General features: G+C 41.8%; 1 protein-coding gene across 3 annotated transcripts in view; it reads left to right on the forward strand.

Moving 5' to 3' along the window:
• Positions 1-25,321, forward strand: part of LOC128684950 (murinoglobulin-1) — a 206,200-nt gene that overhangs the window by 34,951 nt on the left and 145,928 nt on the right. For all 3 annotated transcript variants that reach the window (XM_070099615.1, XM_070099712.1, XM_070099663.1), the window contains exons 3-7: positions 1-39; positions 3,026-3,142; positions 3,889-4,046; positions 17,322-17,418; positions 19,363-19,578. The exon at positions 1-39 is cut by the window's left edge and continues 206 nt beyond it. In XM_070099615.1, coding sequence (XP_069955716.1) covers positions 1-39; positions 3,026-3,142; positions 3,889-4,046; positions 17,322-17,418; positions 19,363-19,578 — 627 coding nt within the window. The remainder of the gene's footprint in view (positions 40-3,025; positions 3,143-3,888; positions 4,047-17,321; positions 17,419-19,362; positions 19,579-25,321) is intronic.

Below are 25,321 nucleotides of genomic sequence, written 5' to 3' on the forward strand. Positions count from 1 at the left end.
TCTTTCGACAACCCAAATTTTAACGTCTCGACCCAACCAGTAAGTTAGTTAACTTACAACGTAACCCATTTATTACTCTTGCAGAGTTTATTTTCGGTTGTGGCAGCCACCACCAAAATTCTTATTGTCAAGAGATCGAATCATCCAAGTTGACAGTTATTATTTTATTTTACGGAGAAATACAGCAGTATTGAGAAAAGCTTAACGAGCAGCAGGTGAGATCAACATTATACGCAAGAAGTTTTGCACTGGTCGCCGTTGCCCAGCGGTGAGAGTAGCGACTCTCATTGCTGAGGTCCAGGTAATAAACCCTGGACATTACTATATAAAAAAAAATTATACTTGTCACCGTTGCCCAGCGGTGAGAGGAGCGACTCTCATTGCTTTTAATTATTAAAAAGGCAGCTCACAAGTCTGTCCTTCCCATTAGGCCCCTTGGGGCGGGGATGGCAGACCAGAGAGGCCTAGCTTGTGGCTAGGCCTGGGACAGTTGGTCCCAAAGATGAGGAGGTACTTGTGCCTCCTCCCATGGGAGACTTAGGTCTCAGACACTCCCTAAAGAGGGAGCCAAGGCCGGGCCACCACTTGGAAAAGGCCCGGGCCGGGAGAATACCGGCGAATCTTTAATAATAATAATATATACAGACTTTGCAAAAGCTTTCGACAAGTGTGACCATGGCGTAATAGCGCACAAAATGCGCGCTAAAGGAATAACAGGAAAAGTCGGTCGATGGATCTATAATTTCCTCACTAACAGAACACAGAGAGTAGTCGTCAACAGAGTAAAGTCCGAGGCAGCTACGGTGAAAAGCTCTGTTCCACAAGGCACAGTACTAGCTCCCATCTTGTTCCTCATCCTCATATCCGACATAGACAAGGATGTCAGCCACAGCACCGTGTCTTCCTTTGCAGATGACACCCGAATCTGCATGACAGTGTCTTCCATTGCAGACACTGCAAGGCTCCAGGCGGACATCAACCAAATCTTTCAGTGGGCTGCAGAAAACAATATGAAGTTCAACGATGAGAAATTTCAATTACTCAGATATGGTAAACATGAGGAAATTAAATCTTCATCAGAGTACAAAACAAATTCTGGCCACAAAATAGAGCGAAACACCAACGTCAAAGACCTGGGAGTGATTATGTCGGAGGATCTCAACTTCAAGGACCATAACATTGTATCAATCGCATCTGCTAGAAAAATGACAGGATGGATAATGAGAACCTTCAAAACTAGGGATGCCAAGCCCATGATGACACTCTTCAGGTCACTTGTTCTATCTAGGCTGGAATATTGCTGCACTCTAACAGCACCTTTCAAGGCAGGTGAAATTGCCGACCTAGAAAATGTACAGAGAACTTTCACGGCGCGCATAACGGAGATAAAACACCTCAATTACTGGGAGCGCTTGAGGTTTCTAAACCTGTATTCCCTGGAACGCAGGAGGGAGAGATACATGATTATATACACCTGGAAAATCCTAGAGGGACTAGTACCGAACTTGCACACGAAAATCACTCACTACGAAAGCAAAAGACTTGGCAGACGATGCACCATCCCCCCAATGAAAAGCAGGGGTGTCACTAGCACGTTAAGAGACCATACAATAAGTGTCAGGGGCCCGAGACTGTTCAACTGCCTCCCAGCACACATAAGGGGGATTACCAACAGACCCCTGGCAGTCTTCAAGCTGGCACTGGACAAGCACCTAAAGTCAGTTCCTGATCAGCCGGGCTGTGGCTCGTACGTTGGTTTGCGTGCAGCCAGCAGCAACAGCCTGGTTGATCAGGCGCTGATCCACCAGGAGGCCTGGTCACAGACCGGGCCGCGGGGGCGTTGACCCCCGAAACTCTCTCCAGGTAAACTCCAGGTAAACTCAGAAATACGAATGAATTAACCCAAAACACACCGAGGTTACTCACTCTTAAAGTAGATGAGCTCAGGTTCACAGAATCTGTAGATTACCTAGACTTAAGGAAATGATTTATGAGCAGACATTTTACAGCATTTGATAGGAAACGTTTTGGTCTGGAAGGGAGTGTGTTGTTGGCCATGTCGCCACTCGAGAGTACTAAGTATATCTTATGCGTTCAGTAGGAGTAGCTTTCAAGGTAGACTGTGAATGCGTCTACAATCCCGAATGGAAAAAAAAGAGGAAAGTGGAAACGTGTGAAGGCTTGTGCAAAGCAATCGTGCGCTTCCTCGAGAAATTTAAGACTGGAAATACGGTTGATCCGAAGAATAAAATTTTCAATGCCCTGTGGCTGGAACAATTTATAACTAATTCACAATTTGGAGGAAAAATTAAAGAATGTTTCCTGCCTGTCTTTCACTATTATTAACTGATGACTTGATAACGGTCCAGAACCGACTAATACTTCTAAGCTTTCATCTCCAAATTATGGATTAATTGTGTGTTGAGCTACTACATTCTTTAACCTTTTGGTTCTTATAATAATAATTCATCCACCACTGGAACTGTATCCATATTTATTTTCCTGTTAGCCAAACAATAACAGTATTATGTAATACTTGAAAACTGAAGAAACTGGTAAAAAATAAAACGGTTGGTCTTGTTTTAGTGCTGTGTAATTGTTTAACACTCGATGAACACTTTATGTGACACCTAGATAAATATTGCTTTCGTAGAGGCTAAATGATATACGTTTGTATGTTTAACATATGCAGCTTAGGGTGCTGGAGTCGTTACATCTGTTGGGTCAAGCCACATGTATGCTGACAACTGTTAAAGTCCTATTTACCTCGCAAGGAGCTCATGTGTGTATGATACTAGTGAGTGCGTGTAAGCCTCCAGGTGTGTGCATTTTACGTGATACTAGTCTGTGCGGGTATCATACTATGGTGCATGACACCAGTGAGGACGTGTGTATATACTAAAGAGTGCATACCAGTGTGACATTAGTGAGTGGGTGTATAATACCAGTGTGTGTATGGTACAAATGAGTGGGTGTATGCTTCAACAGTTGTCTAGTAGTTAATGTTTGTGAGTGGTTTTAACAGTACCAGCTGGTGTGGGTGAGGACGCCATCTCAGACTCGTGTGGCTCAGTGGACGAACGTGGACAACAGTGCTGGACTCGTCCACCTCACCATGACCCTGGTGGACGAACCCGAGCAGGTGAGCGCATCTTCTCAGATTGCATACTGGTTTAATAAGATATACACATTTTCTTCGAGTTTTAGAACACAAAAGATTATGATTTAAAAAGAATCACAACATATGTTGGCTGAAAATTAGAATATGCAGCTGTAGTATTATATTTTCGCCAAAAAAAAATATGGCTAGAATAAACAATACCTATTAAATAGCTTTAAGAAATGTGAGTAGCGAAGAAAGGCTAAAAATATTGATAATGTTGTTTGGTAGACAGGAGATATGCTAAAAATATAAAGTAAAAGGAAAATATTTATTAACATAAGCTAAAAATTCACTCGACAATAATTCTTTAGAAGTAAGGAGGCAGGTGGATATAATGGAATTCAAGCGAAGACAGAATGTGCTAAAAATTACTCATAACCTTGAAAAACTGGCATTGCTTTGCTCCCGTAATTACAAATGGGTAATCACATTAAAGACGAGAAAACCCTGAAGCAGAGCTCTCCTCCTGTAACTACAAATGGGAATATCAAACAGGCAAATCGTACACATGACAGGGGCATTAAAACCTCATGCACTATAATACAATAGTAAAGGAATACACTTGGCATCTTTCCAATAGACAATTGTAAATAGATGTTAACTAACTGAATAATCTGATACTCAGTGAATTTTTTATTTCTTGCTTTTGTAAACTTAGAATTTGTAGTTGTTTACAGGCTTTCCTGGAACGATTTTTTTTTTTAAATCTGAATATTTATCTTCAGGGAACTTATAAGGTTTTTGTTAAGACTGCGGACAACAGAACAAGTAATGCAGAATTTAAGGTGGAAGAATATGTGCTACCACGGTTTGAAGTGGTTGTCACTCCTCCCAGATACATCTTTCCCACCGACACCAAGTTCAGCTTCAGAGTTTGTGCCAAGTAAGTTGTGAGTCGTTCAGATGCAGCTCCGTAAAAAGTCTGGTGTTTTCGGTTATATATATATATATATATATATATATATATATATATATATATATATATATATATATATATATATAAACACTGATCTCTGGCCTTGGATCAAAGACTAGCGTAAGCTGAACTCCAAGGTATTGGTCCAGTGTGAGTAGATTGGTAAAGCACTGCATACCTTGTTCCAAGGTTCGTAGGTTCGAGTCTCCTTCAGCCAGAGATCAGTGTTTGTGTATATTTCGCATGCTCTTACGAATTCCTTATATATATATATATATATATATATATATATATATATATATATATATATATATATATATATATATATATATATATATATATATATATATAGTAGGTTGGTAGACAGCAACCACCCAGGGAAGTACTACCGTCCTGCCAGATGACTGTGAAACAAAAACCTGTAACTGTTTTGCATGATGGTAGGATTGCTGGTTTCTTTTTCTGTCTCATAAACACGCTAAGATAACAGGGATATCTTGCTACTCCTACTTACACTTTGGTCACACTTCACAGACACGCACATGCATATATATATATACATACATCTAGGTTTTTCTCCTTTTTCTAAATAGCTCTTGTTCTTTTTTATTTCTTCTATTGTCCATGGGGAAGTGGAAAAGAATCTTTCCTCCGTAAGCCATGCGTGTCGTATGAGGCGACTAAAATGCCGGGAGCAATGGGCTAGTAACCCCTTCTCCTGTATACAATTACTAAAAAAGAGAAGAAGAAAAACTTTATAAAACTGGGTTGCTTAAATGTGCGTGGATGTAGTGCGGATGACAAGAAACAGATGATTGCTGATGTTATGAATGAAAAGAAGTTGGATGTCCTGGCCCTAAGCGAAACAAAGCTGAAGGGGGTAGGAGAGTTTCAGTGGGGGGAAATAAATGGGATTAAATCTGGAGTATCTGAGAGAGTTAGAGCAAAGGAAGGGGTAGCAGTAATGTTAAATGATCAGTTATGGAAGGAGAAAAGAGAATATGAATGTGTAAATTCAAGAATTATGTGGATTAAAGTAAAGGTTGGATGCGAGAAGTGGGTCATAATAAGCGTGTATGCACCTGGAGAAGAGAGGAATGCAGAGGAGAGAGAGAGATTTTGGGAGATGTTAAGTGAATGTATAGGAGCCTTTGAACCAAGTGAGAGAGTAATTGTGGTAGGGGACCTGAATGCTAAAGTAGGAGAAACTTTTAGAGAGGGTGTGGTAGGTAAGTTTGGGGTGCCAGGTGTAAATGATAATGGGAGCCCTTTGATTGAACTTTGTATAGAAAGGGGTTTAGTTATAGGTAATACATATTTTAAGAAAAAGAGGATAAATAAGTATACACGATATGATGTAGGGCGAAATGACAGTAGTTTGTTGGATTATGTATTGGTAGATAAAAGACTGTTGAGTAGACTTCAGGATGTACATGTTTATAGAGGGGCCACAGATATATCAGATCACTTTCTAGTTGTAGCTACACTGAGAGTAAAAGGTAGATGGGATACAAGGAGAATAGAAGCATCAGGGAAGAGAGAGGTGAAGGTTTATAAACTAAAAGAGGAGGCAGTTAGGGTAAGATATAAACAGCTATTGGAGGATAGATGGGCTAATGAGAGCATAGGCAATGGGGTCGAAGAGGTATGGGGTAGGTTTAAAAATGTAGTGTTAGAGTGTTCAGCAGAAGTTTGTGGTTACAGGAAAGTGGGTGCAGGAGGGAAGAGGAGCGATTGGTGGAATGATGATGTAAAGAGAGTAGTAAGGGAGAAAAAGTTAGCATATGAGAAGTTTTTACAAAGTAGAAGTGATGCAAGGAGGGAAGAGTATATGGAGAAAAAGAGAGAAGTTAAGAGAGTGGTGAAGCAATGTAAAAAGAGAGCAAATGAGAGAGTGGGTGAGATGTTATCAACAAATTTTGTTGAAAATAAGAAAAAGTTTTGGAGTGAGATTAACAAGTTAAGAAAGCCTAGAGAACAAATGGATTTGTCAGTTAAAAATAGGAGAGGAGAGTTATTAAATGGAGAGTTAGAGGTATTGGGAAGATGGAAGGAATATTTTGAGGAATTGTTAAATGTTGATGAAGATAGGGAAGCTGTGGTTTCGTGTATAGGGCAAGGAGGAATAACATCTTGTAGGAGTGAGGAAGAGCCAGTTGTGAGTGTGGGGGAAGTTCGTGAGGCAGTAGGTAAAATGAAAGGGGGTAAGGCAGCCGGGATTGATGGGATAAAGATAGAAATGTTAAAAGCAGGTGGGGATATAGTTTTGGAGTGGTTGGTGCAATTATTTAATAAATGTATGGAAGAGGGTAAGGTACCTAGGGATTGGCAGAGAGCATGCATAGTTCCTTTGTATAAAGGCAAAGGGGATAAAAGAGAGTGCAAAAATTATAGGGGGATAAGTCTGTTGAGTGTACCTGGTAAAGTGTATGGTAGAGTTATAATTGAAAGAATTAAGAGTAAGACGGAGAATAGGATAGCAGATGAACAAGGAGGCTTTAGGAAAGGTAGGGGGTGTGTGGACCAGGTGTTTACAGTGAAACATATAAGTGAACAGTATTTAGATAAGGCTAAAGAGGTCTTTGTGGCATTTATGGATTTGGAAAAGGCGTATGACAGGGTGGATAGGGGGGCAATGTGGCAGATGTTGCAAGTGTATGGTGTAGGAGGTAGGTTACTGAAAGCAGTGAAGAGTTTTTACGAGGATAGTGAGGCTCAAGTTAGAGTATGTAGGAAAGAGGGAAATTTTTTCCCAGTAAAAGTAGGCCTTAGACAAGGATGTGTGATGTCACCGTGGTTGTTTAATATATTTATAGATGGGGTTGTAAGAGAAGTAAATGCGAGGGTCTTGGCAAGAGGCGTGGAGTTAAAAGATAAAGAATCACACACAAAGTGGGAGTTGTCACAGCTGCTCTTTGCTGATGACACTGTGCTCTTGGGAGATTCTGAAGAGAAGTTGCAGAGATTGGTGGATGAATTTGGTAGGGTGTGCATAAGAAGAAAATTAAAGGTGAATACAGGAAAGAGTAAGGTTATGAGGATAACAAAAAGATTAGGTGATGAAAGATTGAATATCAGATTGGAGGGAGAGAGTATGGAGGAGGTGAACGTATTCAGATATTTGGGAGTGGACGTGTCAGCGGATGGGTCTATGAAAGATGAGGTGAATCATAGAATTGATGAGGGAAAAAGAGTGAGTGGTGCACTTAGGAGTCTGTGGAGACAAAGAACTTTGTCCTTGGAGGCAAAGAGGGGAATGTATGAGAGTATAGTTTTACCAACGCTCTTATATGGGTGTGAAGCGTGGGTGATGAATGTTGCAGCGAGGAGAAGGCTGGAGGCAGTGGAGATGTCATGTCTGAGGGCAATGTGTGGTGTGAATATAATGCAGAGAATTCGTAGTTTGGAAGTTAGGAGGAGGTGCGGGATTACCAAAACTGTTGTCCAGAGGGCTGAGGAAGGGTTGTTGAGGTGGTTCGGACATGTAGAGAGAATGGAGCGAAACAGAATGACTTCAAGAGTGTATCAGTCTGTAGTGGAAGGAAGGCGGGGTAGGGGTCGGCCTAGGAAGGGTTGGAGGGAGGGGGTAAAGGAGGTTTTGTGTGCGAGGGGCTTGGACTTCCAGCAGGCATGCGTGAGCGTGTTTGATAGGAGTGAATGGAGACAAATGGTTTTTAATACTTGACGTGCTGTTGGAGTGTGAGCAAAGTAACATTTATGAAGGGATTCAGGGAAACCGGCAGGCCGGACTTGAGTCCTGGAGATGGGAAGTACAGTGCCTGCACTCTGAAGGAGGGGTGTTAATGTTGCAGTTTAAAAACTGTAGTGTAAAGCACCCTTCTGGCAAGACAGTGATGGAGTGAATGATGGTGAAAGTTTTTCTTTTTCGGGCCACCCTGCCTTGGTGGGAATCGGCCGGTGTGATAAAAAAAAAAAAAAAAAATATATATATATATTAACAAGTCGGCCAGGCCGTTTCCTACCGAGGCAAGGTGATCCAAAAAGCAAGAAAATCCCCAAAAAGAAAATACTTTCATCATTCAACACTTTCATCTCACTCACACATAATCACTGTTTTTGCAGAGGTGCTCAGGATACAACAGTTTAGAAGCATATGCGTATAAAGATACACAACATATCCCTCCAAACTGCCAGTATCCCAAACCCCTCCTTTAAAGTGCAGGCATTGTACTTCCCATTTCCTGACTCGAGTCCGGGTATATAAAAATAACCGGTTTCCTTGAATCCCTTCACTAAATATTACCCAGCTCACACTCCAACAGCTCGTCAGGTCTCAAATACTATTCGTCTCCATTCACTTCTATCTAACACGCTCATGCATTCTTGCTGGAAGTCCAAGCCCCTCGCCCACAAAACCTCCTTTGCCCCCTCCCTCCAACGTTTTCGAAGACGACCCCTTCCCCGCCTTCCCCTACAGATTTATACGTTCTCCATGTCATTCTACTTTGATCCATTCTCTCTAAATGACCAAATCACCTCAACAACCCCTCTTCAGTCCTCTGACTAATACTTTTATTAACTCCACACCTTCTCCTAATTTCCACACTCCGAATTTTCTACAAAATATTTACACCACACATTGCCCTTAGACAGGACATCTCCACTGCCTCCAGCCGCCTCCTCGCTGCATCATTTACAATCCAAGCTTCACACCCATATAAGAGTGTTGGTACCACTATACTTTCGTACATTCCATTCTTTGCCTCCATAGATAACATTTTTTGTCTCCACATATACCTCAGCGCACCACTCACCTTTTTTTCCTTCATCAGTTCTATGATTAACCTCATCCTTCGTAAATCCATCCGCTGACACGTCAACTCCCAAATATCTGAAAACATTCACTTCTTCCATCTCCTCCCCAATTTGATATCCAATTTTTCTTTATCTAAATCATTTGATACCCTCATCACCTTACTATTTTCTGTGTTCACTTTCAACTTTGTACCTTTATACACACTCCCAAACTCATCCACTAACCTTTGCAGTTTGTCTTTAGAATCTCCCATAAGCACAGTATCATCAGCAAAAAGTAATTGTGTCAATTCCCATTTTGTATTTGAGTCCCCATAACTTAATCCCACCCCTCTCCCGAACACCCTAGCATTTACTTCTTTTACAACCCCATCTATAAATATATTAAACAACCATGGTGACATTACACATTCCTGTCTAAGACCTACTTTTACTGGGAAGTAGTCTCCCTCTCTTCTACACACCCTAACCTGAGCCTCACTATCCTCATAAAAACTCTTTACAGCATTTAGTAACTTACCACCTATTCCATATACTTGCAACATCTGCCACATTGCTCCCCTATCCACTCTATCATATGCCATTTCTAAATCCATAAATGCAATAAAAACTTCCCTACCTTTATCTAAATACTGTTCACATATATGCTTCAATGTCAACACTTGATCTACACATTCCCTACCCACTCTAAAGCATCCTTGCTCATCCGCAATCCTATATTATGTCTTGCCTCTAATTCTTTCAATAATAACCCTACCGTACACTTTTCCTGGTATACTCAGTAAACTAATTCCTCTATAATTTTTACAATCTCTTTTGTCCCCCTTCCCTTTATATAAAGGAACTATACATGCTCTCTGCCAATCCCTGGGTACCTTCCCCTCTTTCATGCATTTATTAAACAAAATTACCAACCACTCTAACACTAAATCCCCCCCTGGTTTTAACATTTCTCTCATGATCCCATCAGTTCCAGCTGCTTTACCCCCTTTCATTCTACGTAATGCCTCACGCACCTCCCCTACACTCACATCCTGCTCTTCTTCACTCCTAAAAGATGGTATACCTCCCTTGCCAGTGCAGTTATACATACATACATATATATATATATATATATATATATATATATATTATAAATATATATAATATATATATATATATATATATATATATATATATATATATATATATATTTATACATATATATTTTCCAACAAGTCGGCCGTCTCCCACCGAGGCAGGGTGACCCAAAAAAGAAAGAAAATCCCCAAAAAGAAAATACTTTCAATTATAACCCTAACGTATACTTTTCCTGGTATACTCAGTAAACTTATTCCTCTATAATTTTTACAATCTCTGTCCCCTTTCCCTTTATATAAAGGGACTATACATGCTCTCCGCCAATCCCTAGGTACCTTCCCCTCTTTCATACATTTATTAAACAAAAGTACCAACCACTCCAACACTATATCCCCCCCTGCTTTTAACATTTCTGTCATGATCCGATCAGTTCCAACTGCTTTACCCCCTTTCATTCTACGTAATGCCTCACGTACCTCCCCCACACTTACATTCTGCTCTTCTTCACTCCTAAAAGATGGTATACCTCCCTGGCCAGTGCATGAAATTACCGCCTCCCTTTCTTCCTCAACATTTAAAAGTTCCTCAAAATATTCTCGCCATCTACCTAATACCTCCCTCTCCCCATCTACTAACTCCCCTACTCTGTTTTTAACTGACAAATCCATACTTTCCCTAAGCTTTCTTAACTTGTTTAACTCGCTCCAAAAATTTTTCTTATTTTCATTAAAATTTCTTGACAGTTCCTCTCCCACTCTTTCATCTGCTCTCCTTTTGCACTCTCTCACCACTCTCTTCACCTTTCTTTTGCTCTCCATATACTCTGCTCTTCTTATAACACTTCTGCTTTGTAAAAACCTCTCGTAAGCTACCTTTTTCTCTTTTATGACACCCTTTACTTCATCATTCCACCAATCACTCCTCTTTCCTCCTGCCCCCACCCTCCTGTAACCACAAACTTCTGCCCCACATTCTAATACTGCATTTTTAAAACTATTCCAACCCTCTTCACCCCCTCCCCACTACTCATCTTTGCACTAGCCCACCTTTCTGCCAATAGTCGCTTATATCTCGCCCGAACTTCCTCCTCCCTGTAGTTTATACACTTTCACCTCCCTCTTACTTGTTGTTGCCACCTTCCTCTTTTCCCATCTACCTCTTACTCTAACTGTAGCTACAACTAAATAATGATCCGATATATCAGTTGCCCCTCTATAAACATGTACATCCTGGAGCCTACCCATCAACCTTTTATCTACTAATACATAATCTAAAAAACTACTTTCATTACGTGCTGCATCATACCTTGTATATTTATTTATCCTCTTTTTCATAAAATATGTATTACTTATTACCAAATTTCTTTCTACACATAGCTCAATTAAAAGGCTCCCCATTTACATTTACCCCTGGCACCCCAAATTTACCTACTACTCCCTCCATAACATTTTTACTCACTTTAGCATTGAAATCCCCAACCACCATTACTCTCACACTTGATTCAGAACTCCCCACGCATTCACTCAACATTTCCCTGAATCTCTCTCTCTCCTCTCCACTTCTCTCTTCTCCAGGTGCATACACGCTTACTATAACCCACTTTTCACATCCAATCTTTATTTTACTCCACATAATCCTTGAATTTATACATTTGTAGTCCCTCTTTTCCTGCCATAGCTTATCCTTCAACATTATTGCTACTCCTTCTTTATCTCTAACTCTATTTGAAACCCCTGACCTAATCCCATTTATTCCTCTCCATTGAAACTCTCCCACCCCCTTCAGCTTTGTTTCACTTAAAGCCAGGACATCCAGTTTCTTCTCATTCATAACATCCACAATCATCTCTTTATCATTTGCACAACATCCACGCACATTCAGACTTCCCACTTTGACAATTTTCTTCTTCTTATTCTTTTTAGTAATCTTTACAGGAAAAGGGGTTACTAGCTCATTGTTCCCGGCATTTTAGTTGACTTTTACAACACGCATGGCTTACGGAGGAAAGATTCTTATTCCACTTCCCCATGGATATAAAAGGAAAAGTAATAAGACCAAGAAATATTAAGATAAAATCAAAGAAAACTCAGATGAGTGTGTATAAATAAACGTGTACATGTATGTGTAGTGTGACCTAAGTGTAAGTAGAAGTAGCAAGACATGCCTGTAATCTTGCATATTTATGAGACAGACAAAAGACACCAGCAATCCTACCATCATGTAAAACAATTACAGGCTTTCATTTTACACTCACTTGGTAGGACGGTAGTACCTCCCTGGGTGGTTGCTGTCTACCAACCTACTACCTATATTACCATATATATATATATATATATATATATATATATATATATATATATATATATATATATATATATATATATATATATATATATATATATATGTCGTGCCGAATAGGCAGAACTTGCGATCTTGGCTTAAATAGCAACGCTCATCTTGCCATATAGGACAAGTGAAAATTTGTGTATGCAATAATTTCGCCAAAATCATTCTGAACCTAACGAAAAAAATATATTTCACCGTGTTTGTTTAATGTTAAATTATTGTAAACAAATCTAAAATATATTTAGTTGGGTTAAACTAAAATAAATTGTTCTTTTTATAATAAGGTTAGGTAAGTTTTCTAAGATTCTTTTGGAGCAAAAGTAAAAATTTTTACATTAACATTAATGAAATATATATATATATATATATATATATATATATATATATATATATATATATATATATATATATATATATATATATATATATATATAATAGTAATGAAGTGATGTAATTACTTGAATCCAAGTGTTGTATGATTTAAAATAAGTAATGTTTGAGAAGTGGGTAATAAGAGGAAATTTTCAGTGAATGTTTAGCTTATTTTGAACAAAGAATAATTCAGCATGAAAGCCTTAGTGTTAAATAAGTATATCTGAGTTTATGGGTCTGTCAGTTATCAGTTGTGCCATTAACAAGTGATTAATATGGAAACCTTAAAGCCATATTCGTGGCGCAGTTGGTAGTGTTAGTGCTTGATGCGCATGATCAGTTAACATAGCCCTTGATTTTCCTTATACATTATATATGTACGCTTGTGTATGTGTGTAGTAATTGCTAGTTATCGAAGGCACTTGTCGCTAGACAATTGTTCTGTTTTGTGTGTGTGTTAGTTACCATTTTGTCCTAGGCATATGTCGATTAGACACTGGGCCTGTTTTGTGTGTGTGTGTGTGTGTGTGTGTGTGTGTGTGTGTGTGTGTGTGTGTGTGTGTGTGTGTGTGTTTGTGTGTGTACTTACCTAGTTGTACTCACCTGGTTGAGGTTGCAGGGGTTGAGTCCTAGCTCCTGATTACACCTCTTCACTGGTCGCTACTAGGTCACTCTCCCTGAACCGTGAGCTTTATCATACCTCTGCTTAAAACTATGTATGGATCCTGCCTCCACTACATCTCTTCCCAAACTATTCCACTTCCTGAGTACTCTGTGGCTGAAGAAATACTTCCTAACATCCCTGTGATTCATCTATGTCTTCAACTTCCAACTGTGTCCCCTTGTTGCTGTGTCCCATCTCTGGAACATCCTGTCTTTGTCCACCTTGTCAATTCCTCTCAGTATTTTGTATGTCGTTATCATGTCCCCCCCCCTATCTCTCCTGTCCTCCAGTGTCGTCCGGTCGATTTCACTTAACCTTTCCTCGTAGGACATACCCCTTAGTTCTGGGACTAGTCTTGTTGCAAACCTATGCACTTTCTCTAGTTTCTTTACGTGCGTGGCTAGGTTTGGGTTCCAAACTGGTGCCTCATACTCCAATATGGGCCTAACATACACGGTGTACAGGGTCCTGAACGATTCCTTGTTAAGATGTCGGAATGCTGTTCTGAGGTTTGCTAGGCGCCCATATGCTGCAGCCGTTATTTGATTGATGTGCGCTTCAGGAGATGTGCCTGGTGTTATACTCACTCCAAGATCTTTTTCCTTGAGTGAGGTTTGTAGTCTCTGGCCCCCTAGACTGTACTCCGTCTGCGGTCTTCTTTGCCCTTCCCCAGTCTTCATGACTTTGCGCTTGGTGGGGTTGAACTCCAGGAGCCAATTGCTGGACCAGGTCTGCAGCCTGTCCAGATCCCTTTGTAGTTCTGCCTGGTCTTCGATCGGATGAATTCTTCTCATCAACTTCACGTTATCTGCAAACAGGGACACCTCGGAGTCTATTCCTTCCGTCATGTCATTCACAAATACCAGAAACAGCACTGGTCCTAGGACTGACCCCTGTGGGACCCCGCTGGTCACAGGTGCCCAGTGTGACACCTCGCCACGTACCATGACTCGCTGCTGTCTTCCTGACAGGTATTCCCTGATCCATTGTAGTGCCTTCCCTGTTATCCCTGCTTGGTCCTCCAGTTTTTGCACTAATCTCTTGTGTGGAACTGTGTCAAACGCCTTCTTGCAGTCCAAGAAAATGCAATCCACCCACCCCTCTCTCTCTTGGCTTACTGCTGTCACCATGTCATAGAACTCCAGTAGGTTTGTGACACAGGATTTCCCGTCCCTGAAACCATGTTGGCTGCTGTTGATGAGATCATTCCTTTTTAGGTGTTCCACCACTCTTCTCCTGATAATCTTCTCCATGACTTTGCATACTATACATGTCAGTGACACTGGTCTGTAGTGTGTGTGTGTGTGTGTGTGTGTGTGTGTGTGTGTGTGTGTGTGTGTACTCACCAAATTGTACTCACCTAATTGTGGTTGCAAGGGTTGAGACTCAGCTCCTGGCCCCGCCTCTTCACTGATCGCTACTAGGTCCTCTCTGCTTCCTGAGCTTTGTCATACGTCGTTTTCAAGCTATGTATGGTTCCTGCCTCCACTACATCACTTGCTAGGCTGTTCCACTTCCTGGCTACTCTATGACTTAAGAAATACTTCCTAACATCCCTCTGACTCGTCTGAGTCTTCAGCTTCCAATTGTGATCCCTTGTTTCTGTGTCCCCTCTCTGGAACAACCTGTCTCTGTCCACCTTATCTATTCCACGCAGTATTTTGTTTGTCGTTATCATGTCTCCCCTGACCCTCCTTTCCTCCAGTGTCGTCGGTCCGATTTCCCTCAACCTTTCTTCGTAGGACATTCCCCTGAGCTCCGGAACTAGCCTTGTTGCAAACCTTTGCACTTTCTCTAATTTCTTGATGTGCTTGACCAGGTGTGGGTTCCAAACTGGTGCTGCATACTCCAGTATGGGCCTGATGTACACAGTGTACAGTGTCTTGCACGATTCCTTACTAAGGTATCGGAACGCTGTTCACAGGTTTGTCAGGCGCCCATATGCTGCAGCAGTTATCTGGTTGATGTGTGCCTCCGGAGACATGCTCGGTGTTATGGTCACCCCAAGATCTTTCTGCTTGAGCGAGGTTTGCACTCTTTGGCCACCTAGCCTATACTCTGTCTGCGGTCTTCTTTGCCCTTCTCCGATCTCCATGACTTTGCATTTGGCATGGTTGAATTCAAGAAGCCAGTTGCTGGACCACGTGTCCAGCCTGTCCAAGTCTCTTTGAAGTCTTGCCTGATCCTCATCTGGTTTAATTCTCCTCATTAACTTCAATCATCTGCGAACAGGGACATCTCTGAGTCTATCCCTTCCATCATGTCTTTCACATATACCAAAAATAGCACTGGTCCTAGGACCGACCCCTGTGGGACCCCGCTCCTTTGCAGTGACCTTCCTGTTATACGCGCCTGATCCTCTAGTTTCTGCACTAGTCTCTTGTGTGTGTGTGTGTGTGTGTGTGTGTGTGTGTGTGTGTGTGTGTGTGTGTGTGTGTGTGTGTGTGTGTGTGTGTGTTAGCAGATCTTCAGAAAAATAAATTGCCCCTGACATGACAAACAGGGCGACAACTCTACAATGAGTACAATGTGACCTCTGTCGAGTTGGGACAATGATAGGTTATGAAACTGACAGAAAAGTGGGTGAATGAACGTGGGTTAGTGTGGGTGAGTGAACGTGGGTGTGGGTGACACAGGTAGGAAAAATTCTTCCACTTGTGTACTTGTAGTGTGACCTGCGTTAATGGTGCATCTCTCCTCTTCTCTACCCTGCACACACAGTGCCAACCACTGTAACGGCTGTTGTAACAACCACATACACAGTACCAACCACTGCACCAGCTGTAACAACCACATTCACAGTGTGTGTGTGTGTGTACTCACCTATTTGTACTCACCTATTTGTGGATGCAGGGGTCGAGACTCAGCTCCTGGCCCCGCCTCTTCACCGAGTGTGTGTGTGTGTGTGTGTGTGTGTGTGTGTGTACTCACCTATATGTGGTTGCAGGCCCGGCCCAAAGCTTCTGGATTCGCCCCCTCGCTAATTGCTAACAGATCCACTCCGTGCTCCAAGAGGCCTATTGCACCTCTTCCTTAAGCTATGCCTGGATCCCCCCTTCAAAACCTCACCCTCCAGACCGTTCCACTGCCTTGACAACTCCAAGGCTGAAGAAATACCTAACAACATTCCCATGACCCACTTGAGCCCCCAACTCCCACACCCACCCCCGAAACACTCAGCCCCCGTCCACCTTGCCAACTCCTCTCAGCACCCTAGTATGTCATTATCATGTGCTCTCCATACCTCCCGCCCCCTCAGCGAAGCCAGGTTGAGCTCCCCCAACCTCTCCTTATAGGACATGTCTCCCAGCTCCGGAACTAGTCCCTCTCCAAACTCCTGTACTCTCACTCCCATCAAACTTCCCGGCGTACTTGACCAAGTGTGTGTTCCATACTGGTGCTGCATACTCCAAGACACGATGTACATTGTCTTGAATGACTCCTTACTTAGGTGTCAAAACACTATTCTTAGGCTTGCCAGGCGCCCATATGTTGCCTGTACTCCGTCTGCGGTCTTCTGTGTCCTTCCCCAAGCTTCATGACTTTGCACTTGGTGGGGTTAAACTCCAGGGGCCAATTGTCGGACCAGGTTTGCAGCCTGTCCAGATACCTTTGTAGTCCTACCTGATTCCCGTCTGCTTAAATTCTCCGCTTTAGCTTAGGACTGACCCTTGTGGAACCCTTGTGGAACCCCTCTCGTCACATGCACCCACTCTTACACCTCGTCACGCATCATCACTCATTGTTTCCTTCCTGTCAGGTATTCCCTGACCTACTGCGGAGCTTTTCCTGCCTGCTACTCTAGCTTTTGTACCAGAAACTTGAGTTGTGTGTGTGTGTGTGTGTGTGTGTGTGTGTGTGTGTGTGTGTTTAGGACAGCATAGGAGGAACATTTTTATTGAACAGCATAAGACATTACAAGTGTGCATTGCTGGCATATTCAGCAATCTTATATTCTCATGTAATTGCAAATAACATTTCTCATATAAATAAACTTGTGGCAGGTACACGTTTGGGGAGCCAGTGCGAGGTAATCTCACACTGGAAGTGAGCAATGCACAGAGCAGAAACTGCCGGGTAGCTGTCAACAAAACTGACTCTGTAAGTTGTGTTATTTGGTGTAATTTCTGGGCTACAGAGGCAAAGTGTAATGTTGGAGCTATTATCAAAAAGTTCATGTTAGTGAAGTTATGAAAGTTAAGACACATGTGCAACATCTGGTTATCATTATTGTAGATGTTTTGCCATCCAGTGACTTTATCAATACAGAATCTGTATTGATAAAACCACTGGATGGCGAAACGTCTACAATAAAGATAACCAGATGTTGCACATGTGTCTTAACTTTCTTCTGTTGGTATTGTATACCTTTCTTGCACATAGTGAAGTTATATATAATACATTCAGTGATATGCTGTATATGTACACACCATTTTGAATCCGCACACAAACAGATTATTTTCTCAGGAAAAGTGGTATCCTAGAAGTGGCATAATATGCAACAACCAATGGAAACACTAAAAAAAAATCATAACATTGAAAACGGGACTCTCACAAACAAATCTGTTCCTATAATAGGAAATGGGAAATCATAAACAGTTTCACAAAGGTTACCTGTGCTTCCGTGGTTAGAATAATTAGCGTGTTAGGGAAAATACTTGGATTTGATTTTCGAGTAATAATAATTCGAGATTTTGTTATTCTTGAACGCAGACGTATGGACGAGTTTTTAAAGTTTCTGCTTATTCTCACCTAGTAGTAAATAGTCGCTGTAAATGAGTGTTATTCAAATGTATGTCACATCTGAATATAAAGCGTTCAGTATGCAAATACTCCACGGGCATTGTTCCACTCTTGTAACTGCAGATAGGTAATCTCCATTAATATTCTCATATATACACAAGTATAATTGCACGTACATATTCATTTTAACTAATTAGGTTAAAGTTTGGAACTCAAACCTTGTCATCGTATTATATTTAGCAATGATTTAACTAAAATTCCATATCTGAGAATTAAAGTAATTTTGACTAATTTATTTTAATCAGGAGTGAAACGCTAAGCCTGTAGGGGGTCATATAGGACCAGGGAAATGGAAGATATTCAGGTTCGAGCCAAGGAATGGGAGGATAGATTCAGTTCTTTGGATTAAGAGGCCCTCACCAGCATCAAGGGACCGACCTCCCTTGAGTTCTTGACTGGTAGTGTATAAGAGATATTGCAGATTTTATCGCCCCACGTGACGTTACTACACTAAACCTAAGAAACTAACCATGTGAACATGAAGTCATTTTCTGCATGAATAATGTTTCTCCTGTTTAGTGGGTTGAAAGCTAATTTATATTAATTTCTTTAAAGTATCTTAGTTTATGGGCGATGTTTTGATGGTTCAGATATTAAACTTTACATTTGGAGCCGTCATTCCTGGCATCATTTTGAATTATTATTGATAAAATTATAATAAACTTTATTTCTGCAAGGTATGCTTTACACTTGATTCAGAAGGTGACATTGTTGACAGGTGGCGAGTCTTTATACTGATTTTATTTTTTTGTCAGACGACGTTTATGTACAAGTATATACCTTTTAACTCCCCTCAAGGAAGGTTCCTTGATGCTGGTGAGGGGCTCTTGATCTAGGGAATTGGATCTGTGCTCTGGTTCCCTGAATTACACATGAATACCTTCCACATCCCTTCACAGGCGCTGTATAATCCTACGGGTTTAGCGCTTCCCCTTGATTATAATAATAATAATTACCTTTTAACTTTTCTTTGACTTACCCCTCCCCCCCAAAAAATAAAACTCACAATATATTTGTTATGTTTTAACACTTACAATTAGGCTGGATGTTTATCATTTGCTAACGGTCAATACTACCCTTGTAGTTGTATACAGATTCATATCCTAAAATGCCCCCTCGAAACCTCTTTGTAATTTGGACAATGATAAAATAAATCTCAAATTATTTCCCTTTAATTGACAACATAATATCCCATTGTTAATACACGTTTCTGAAACATGTTAAATTTGTTGTTTTTGCTAGATCTCTGGGTGTAGAGAGGTGGAGGTACATTCAGAAGAGATCCGGATGATAGACTGCAGTGTGAACACAGTGCAGGTGAAGGCTATAGTTAGTGAGGAGGGCACCGGGGTGCTTCTCACAGACACTTCCCATGTCACAGTCTCCAGAAGAGCTCTCACCTTCCACACTGTGTACGAAGATGACTACATGAAGCCAAATCTTCCTTACACCTTAAAGGTTTGCATCAGCAGTTTAAGTATTTTTATCTACTTATATCTACGTGTTATACACAAAAGTTGCAATACCGTGGATGGAATAATTTACAACTAACACAATTAAGAGAGGAAACTTTAGACAATGTTTCGGTTCATGCGGCTTCATAATGATTCAAGTTCGACTAAAATTCATCTAAAATTTATTCTCCAAATTGTGGGTTTGTTGTGAATATACAGATAATCTCTTTACTCCTCTAATCACGAAATGAGTTTGATCGAAAACTTCGGCGGGACACTCATATTGCGTATAATTTTCGTTATTATAATAAAGACATCTCTAAACCCATAAGGTTTTAGCGCATCTATACAGTGTTTGAATAACATAATTCACCACAGTTAAATTCTGTCACATCTATAACGATCGATGAGTACAAGCAGGCAGTGTGCTATGAACTCCAAACAGAGGCTCGAGTCTCCAAAACTTGTGTTGAAGGAGGTAACTAGATGCTAAAGGAAGGGAAATTTTAAACACTAAATAAAAATATATTAAGCTTATATTACAGAATATTTTATACACAGTATAAAATATTTAGTGATAGTTATGTGAAGCACTGTTAATACAGTACAACTGTTCTAACAGTTATCACCCACGGGGTAAAGGGGAGTCTATCACTCACGGGGTGGCGGAGGGTGTCATCCATGGGGTGGGGGAGAGTTTACCAGTAACGGGGAGGGGGAGACTTTATCATCGACGGGGTAGGGGAGAGATTATCATCCATGGGGTGGGGGAGAGTTTATCATCCACGTAGTGGGGAAGAGTTTATCATCCACGGGGTAGGAGAGAGTGTCATCCACGGGGTAGGAGAGAGTGTCATCCACGGGGTGGGGAGAGTTTATCATCCACGTAGTGGGGAAGAGTTTATCATCCACGGGGTAAGGGAGAGTGTCATCCACGGGGTGGGGAGAGTTTGTCATCCACGGGGTGGGGGAGAGTTTATCATCCACGGGGTGGGGGAGAGTTTATCATCCACGGGATAGGGGAGAGTGTCATCCACGGGGTGAGGGAGATTTTATCACCCACGGGGTGGGGGAGAGTATCATCCACGGGGTGGGGGAGAGTTTGTCATCCACAGGGTGGGGGAGAGTTTATCATCCACGGGGTGGGGGAGAGTTTATCATCCACGGGGTGGGGGAGAGTTTGTCATCCACGGGGTGGGGGAGAGTTTATCATCCACGGGGTGGGGGAGAGTTTGTCATCCACGGGGTGGGGGAGAGTTTATCATCCACGGGGTGGGGGAGAGTTTATCATCCACGGGGTAGGGGAGAGTTTGTCATCCACGGGGTGGGGGAGAGTTTATCATCCACGGGGTGGGGGAGAGTTTATCATCCACGGGGTGGGGGAGAGTTTGTCATCCACGGGGTGGGGGAGAGTTTATCATCCACGGGGTGGGGGAGAGTTTATCATAAACGGGGTGGGGGAGAGTTTGTCATCCACGGGGTGGGGGAGAGTTTATCATCCACGGGGTGGGGGAGAGTTTATCATAAACGGGGTGGGGGAGAGTTTGTCATCCACGGGGTGGGGGAGTGTTTATCATCCACGGGGTGGGAGAGAGTTTATCATCCACGGGGTGGGGGGAGAGTTTGTCCTCCACGGGGTGGGGAAGAGTTTATCATCCACGGGGTGGGGAAGAGTTTATCATCCACGGGGTGGGAGAGAGTTTATCATCCACGGGGTGGGGGAGTGTTTATCATCCACGGGGTGGGAGAGAGTTTATCATCCACGGGGTGGGGGGAGAGTTTGTCATCCACGGGGTGGGGAAGAGTTTATCATCCACGGGGTAGGGAAGAGTTTATCATCCACGGGGTGGGGGAGATTATCATCCACGGGGTGGGGGAGAGTTTGTCATCCACGGGGTGGGGGAGAGTTTATCATCCACGTGGTGGGGGACAGTGTGTCATCCACGAGGTGTGGGAGAGTTTGTCATCCACGGGGTGGGGGAGAGTTTGTCATCCACGGGGTAGGGGAGAGTTTATCATCCACGGGGTAGGGGAGAGTTTATTATCCACGGGGTAGGGGAGAGTTTATTATCCACGGGGTGGGGGAGAGTGTCATCCACGGGGTGGGGGAGAGTGTCATCCACGGGGTGGGGGAGAGTGTCATCCACAGGGTGGGGAGAGTTTATCATCCACGGGGTAGGGGAGAGTTTATCATCCACGGGGTAGGGGAGAGTTTATCATCCACGGGGTAGGGGAGAGTTTATTATCCACGGGGTAGGGGAGAGTTTATTATCCACGGGGTGGGGGAGAGTGTCATCCACTGGGTGGGGGAGAGTGTCATCCACGGGGTGGGGGAGAGTCATCCACAGGGTGGGGGGAGAGTTTATCATCCACGGGGTGGGGGAGAGTTTATCATCCACGGGGTAGGGGAGAGTTTATCATCCACGGGGTAGGGGAGAGTTTATTATCCACGGGGTAGGGGAGAGTTTATTATCCACGGGGTGGGGGAGAGTGTCATCCACGGGGTGTGGGAGAGTTTATCATCCACGGGGTAGGGGAGAGTTTATTATCCACGGGGTGGGGGAGAGTTTATCATCCACGTAGTGGGGAAGTTTATCATCCACGGGGTAGGGGAGAGTTTATCATCCACGGGGTGGGGAAGAGTTTATCATCCACGGGGTAGGGGAGAGTTTATTATCCACGGGGTGGGGGAGAGTTTATCATCCACGTAGTGGGGAAGTTTATCATCCACGGGGTAGGGGAGAGTTTATCATCCACGTAGTGGGGAAGTTTATCATCCACGGGGTAGGGGAGAGTTTATTATCCACGGGGTGGGGGAGAGTTTATCATCCACGGGGTAGGGGAGAGTTTATTATCCACGGGGTGGGGGAGAGTTTATCATCCACGTAGTGGGGAAGTTTATCATCCACGGGGTAGGGGAGAGTTTATCATCCACGGGGTGGGGAAGAGTTTATCATCCACGGGGTCGGGGTTTTATCCAGTACATGGTTAACCTTCCCCTCTTCCACTAGCTCTGAGTCTAGATACACGGGCTCATTGCTTCACTGGCGCAGTGGTGCTAAACTGTAGGGGTGAGGCCTGAGGATTGGGAAGTAAGTAGGTTTGATCCGAGGAAAGGGAGAGCAGCTCGAATTTCCTAGACCAGAAACACTTCATCAGTAATATAATAATAACATGAACAACTCGTTTATGTGAACATTTCAGTTTTGAGTGAACATCAAGTTAATGTGTCAGTGTTTACTGCAGCTGTTCCGCTCATGTGATGATTTATACTTTAATCTACACACTAATAATACTTTATACTTAACATTATAATAATATTTCTTACTTTATACTATAATAATACTTAATACTTTACACTATACTAATACTTACAACTTTACACTATAATAATACTTAATACTTTACATTGTAATAATAATAATGGCCTCAATTATACCCATTAACAAGTAGATAGTTTAAACATAGTGCTAAATATGACAACTAGTATGTATAGTGGCACATTGTTGTTACTGTGTAAGTGTTGCAACAAACACCTTCAACACTACTGATATACTTGTAACACTTACAGTAATAAAATTACCACCCCGAACAATTTCAGAGTATCTGGTATATTATATAAATTTCTTACAAAAGAAACTTAGCACATTGAGTTTTAACCAAGAGCACCGGACCTGATAATATTTCACTCGTATTTCTACAAGATAATGACTACGAATTGAAAGTATCCATATCCATCATCTGTACTGTGTCGTTTGAGCTCAAGTTGGCCAAAGCCACTTCTCTTTTTCCAGAAAAATAGATCGAATGTCAATAGGTAAAGGCCTGTTAGTATACTTAGTGTTATGTCCAAAATTCTAGAGAAAGTAGTTATTATCAGGTAGCTAATTATGTTAATGACAACAGATTCCTACATGCACTATTTACCATTAGGTTTCAGAGGTGTCTCAACTTTAACCTGACGAATTATATAAGAACCAAAATGTCAAAACAGAATTTCATACATATGAACTATGGTATGTTATGTAAAAAAAAAAAAAACTACAAGCTATTGGCACAGACTCTGTAGACTTGTTTAATTATTATTATTATTATAATAAAAAAGAAGCGCTGACCCTACAAGAGACTTGTCAAATGTGTTGCCAAAAACATGTTGTGTTCCACAAGACTGTATCTTTGATCCCTTGCTTCTTGTATTATGTAAATGACATGCCCATTAGAAATAAGCACAAACTCATTTTGTGTGTAGATGACAGTTCTCTCTTAGTGTCATGAAAATCCCCACAGGATATAACTAAACTATCATTGGATCTAGAGTCATAGCGGTAAATAGGTAATAGGTAAACTTCACTATTGTAAAACGCAAACAATACTGTTTGACTCGTTACAAGGTAAACTGAAGAGGTAAATAGTTTTAATGTTCTGTGTAAAAAGGAACTCTCATCAACAATAACTTCAGTAAAATATTAAGGAATACCCCTTGGTTCATGTATATTAGGTACATTTGCAGTGAACATTGTTAAAAAAAAGTACAATACTAGATTAAAGTTCCTTCAAAGTCAGGCGTGAGGCAGACCTGCTGAGGCATTCACTCAGTAGTCAGTGTTTTGCTCGTATACAATATCATGTAGATTACAAGTCACCCACAATAAGATAGTGAGATTCATACTGGACTTGGTTCTAAGAGAACATGCAGGTCAGGATGAATTACAAACGCGGGGAATGCGGAAGTGGCGAACCTCAATCGTTACAAAATAGATAACAACCACTGTTTACAATATCTTGCTGCAAATTTTGTAAAGCTTAGGAACCAGTTATACATGGAATTAAACACAATTTAGCATCCATAATAAGTGGTCAGGCCGTAAACGTTTATTATGCAACGATAAAGGGAAGAAATGGGTTAATTGAGCATGTCAAGGCAAGTCTTAGTATAAAGCAATTTAAAAACACAAGCAAAGAATATCTAATAAATGATAAAGTATTCAGAATTTACTTTTTGGTGTGCTATATTAATTTTTGTGTTTATTTACTTTTATTAATATCACTAAGAGTAGGGAATTAAACTTCATTCATATACAGTTAGTATGTAAAAATGATACTGCGTAACGACAAAGTGATACTGCGTAACGACAAAGTGATACTGCGTAACGACAAAGTGATACTGCGTAACGACAAAGTGATACTGCGTAACGACAAAGTGATACTGCGTAACGACAAAGTGATACTGCGTAACGACAAAGTGATACTGCGTAACGACAAAGTGATACTGCGTAACGACAAAGTGATACTGCGTAACGACAAAGTGATACTGCGTAACGACAAAGTGATACTGCGTAACGACAAAGTACGTAACGACAAAGTGATACTGCGTAACGACACAGTGATACTGCGTAACGACAAAGTGATACTGCGTAACGACAAAGTGATACTGCGTAACGACAAAGTGATACTGCGTAACGACAAAGTGATACTGCGTAACGACAAAGTGATACTGCGTAACGACAAAGTGATACTGCGTAACGACAAAGTGATACTGCGTAACGACAAAGTGATACTGCGTAACGACAAAGTGATACTGCGTAACGACAAAGTGACACCGCGTAACGACAAAGTGACACCGCGTAACGACAAAGTAACACCGCGTAACGACAAAGTGACACCGCGTAACGACAAAGTGACACCGCGTAACGACAAAGTGACACCGCGTAACGACAAAGTGACACCGCGTAACGACAAAGTGACAC

Source organism: Cherax quadricarinatus, chromosome 1 (assembly GCF_038502225.1).
Source record: "Cherax quadricarinatus isolate ZL_2023a chromosome 1, ASM3850222v1, whole genome shotgun sequence".
Classification (NCBI taxonomy): domain Eukaryota; kingdom Metazoa; phylum Arthropoda; class Malacostraca; order Decapoda; family Parastacidae; genus Cherax; species Cherax quadricarinatus.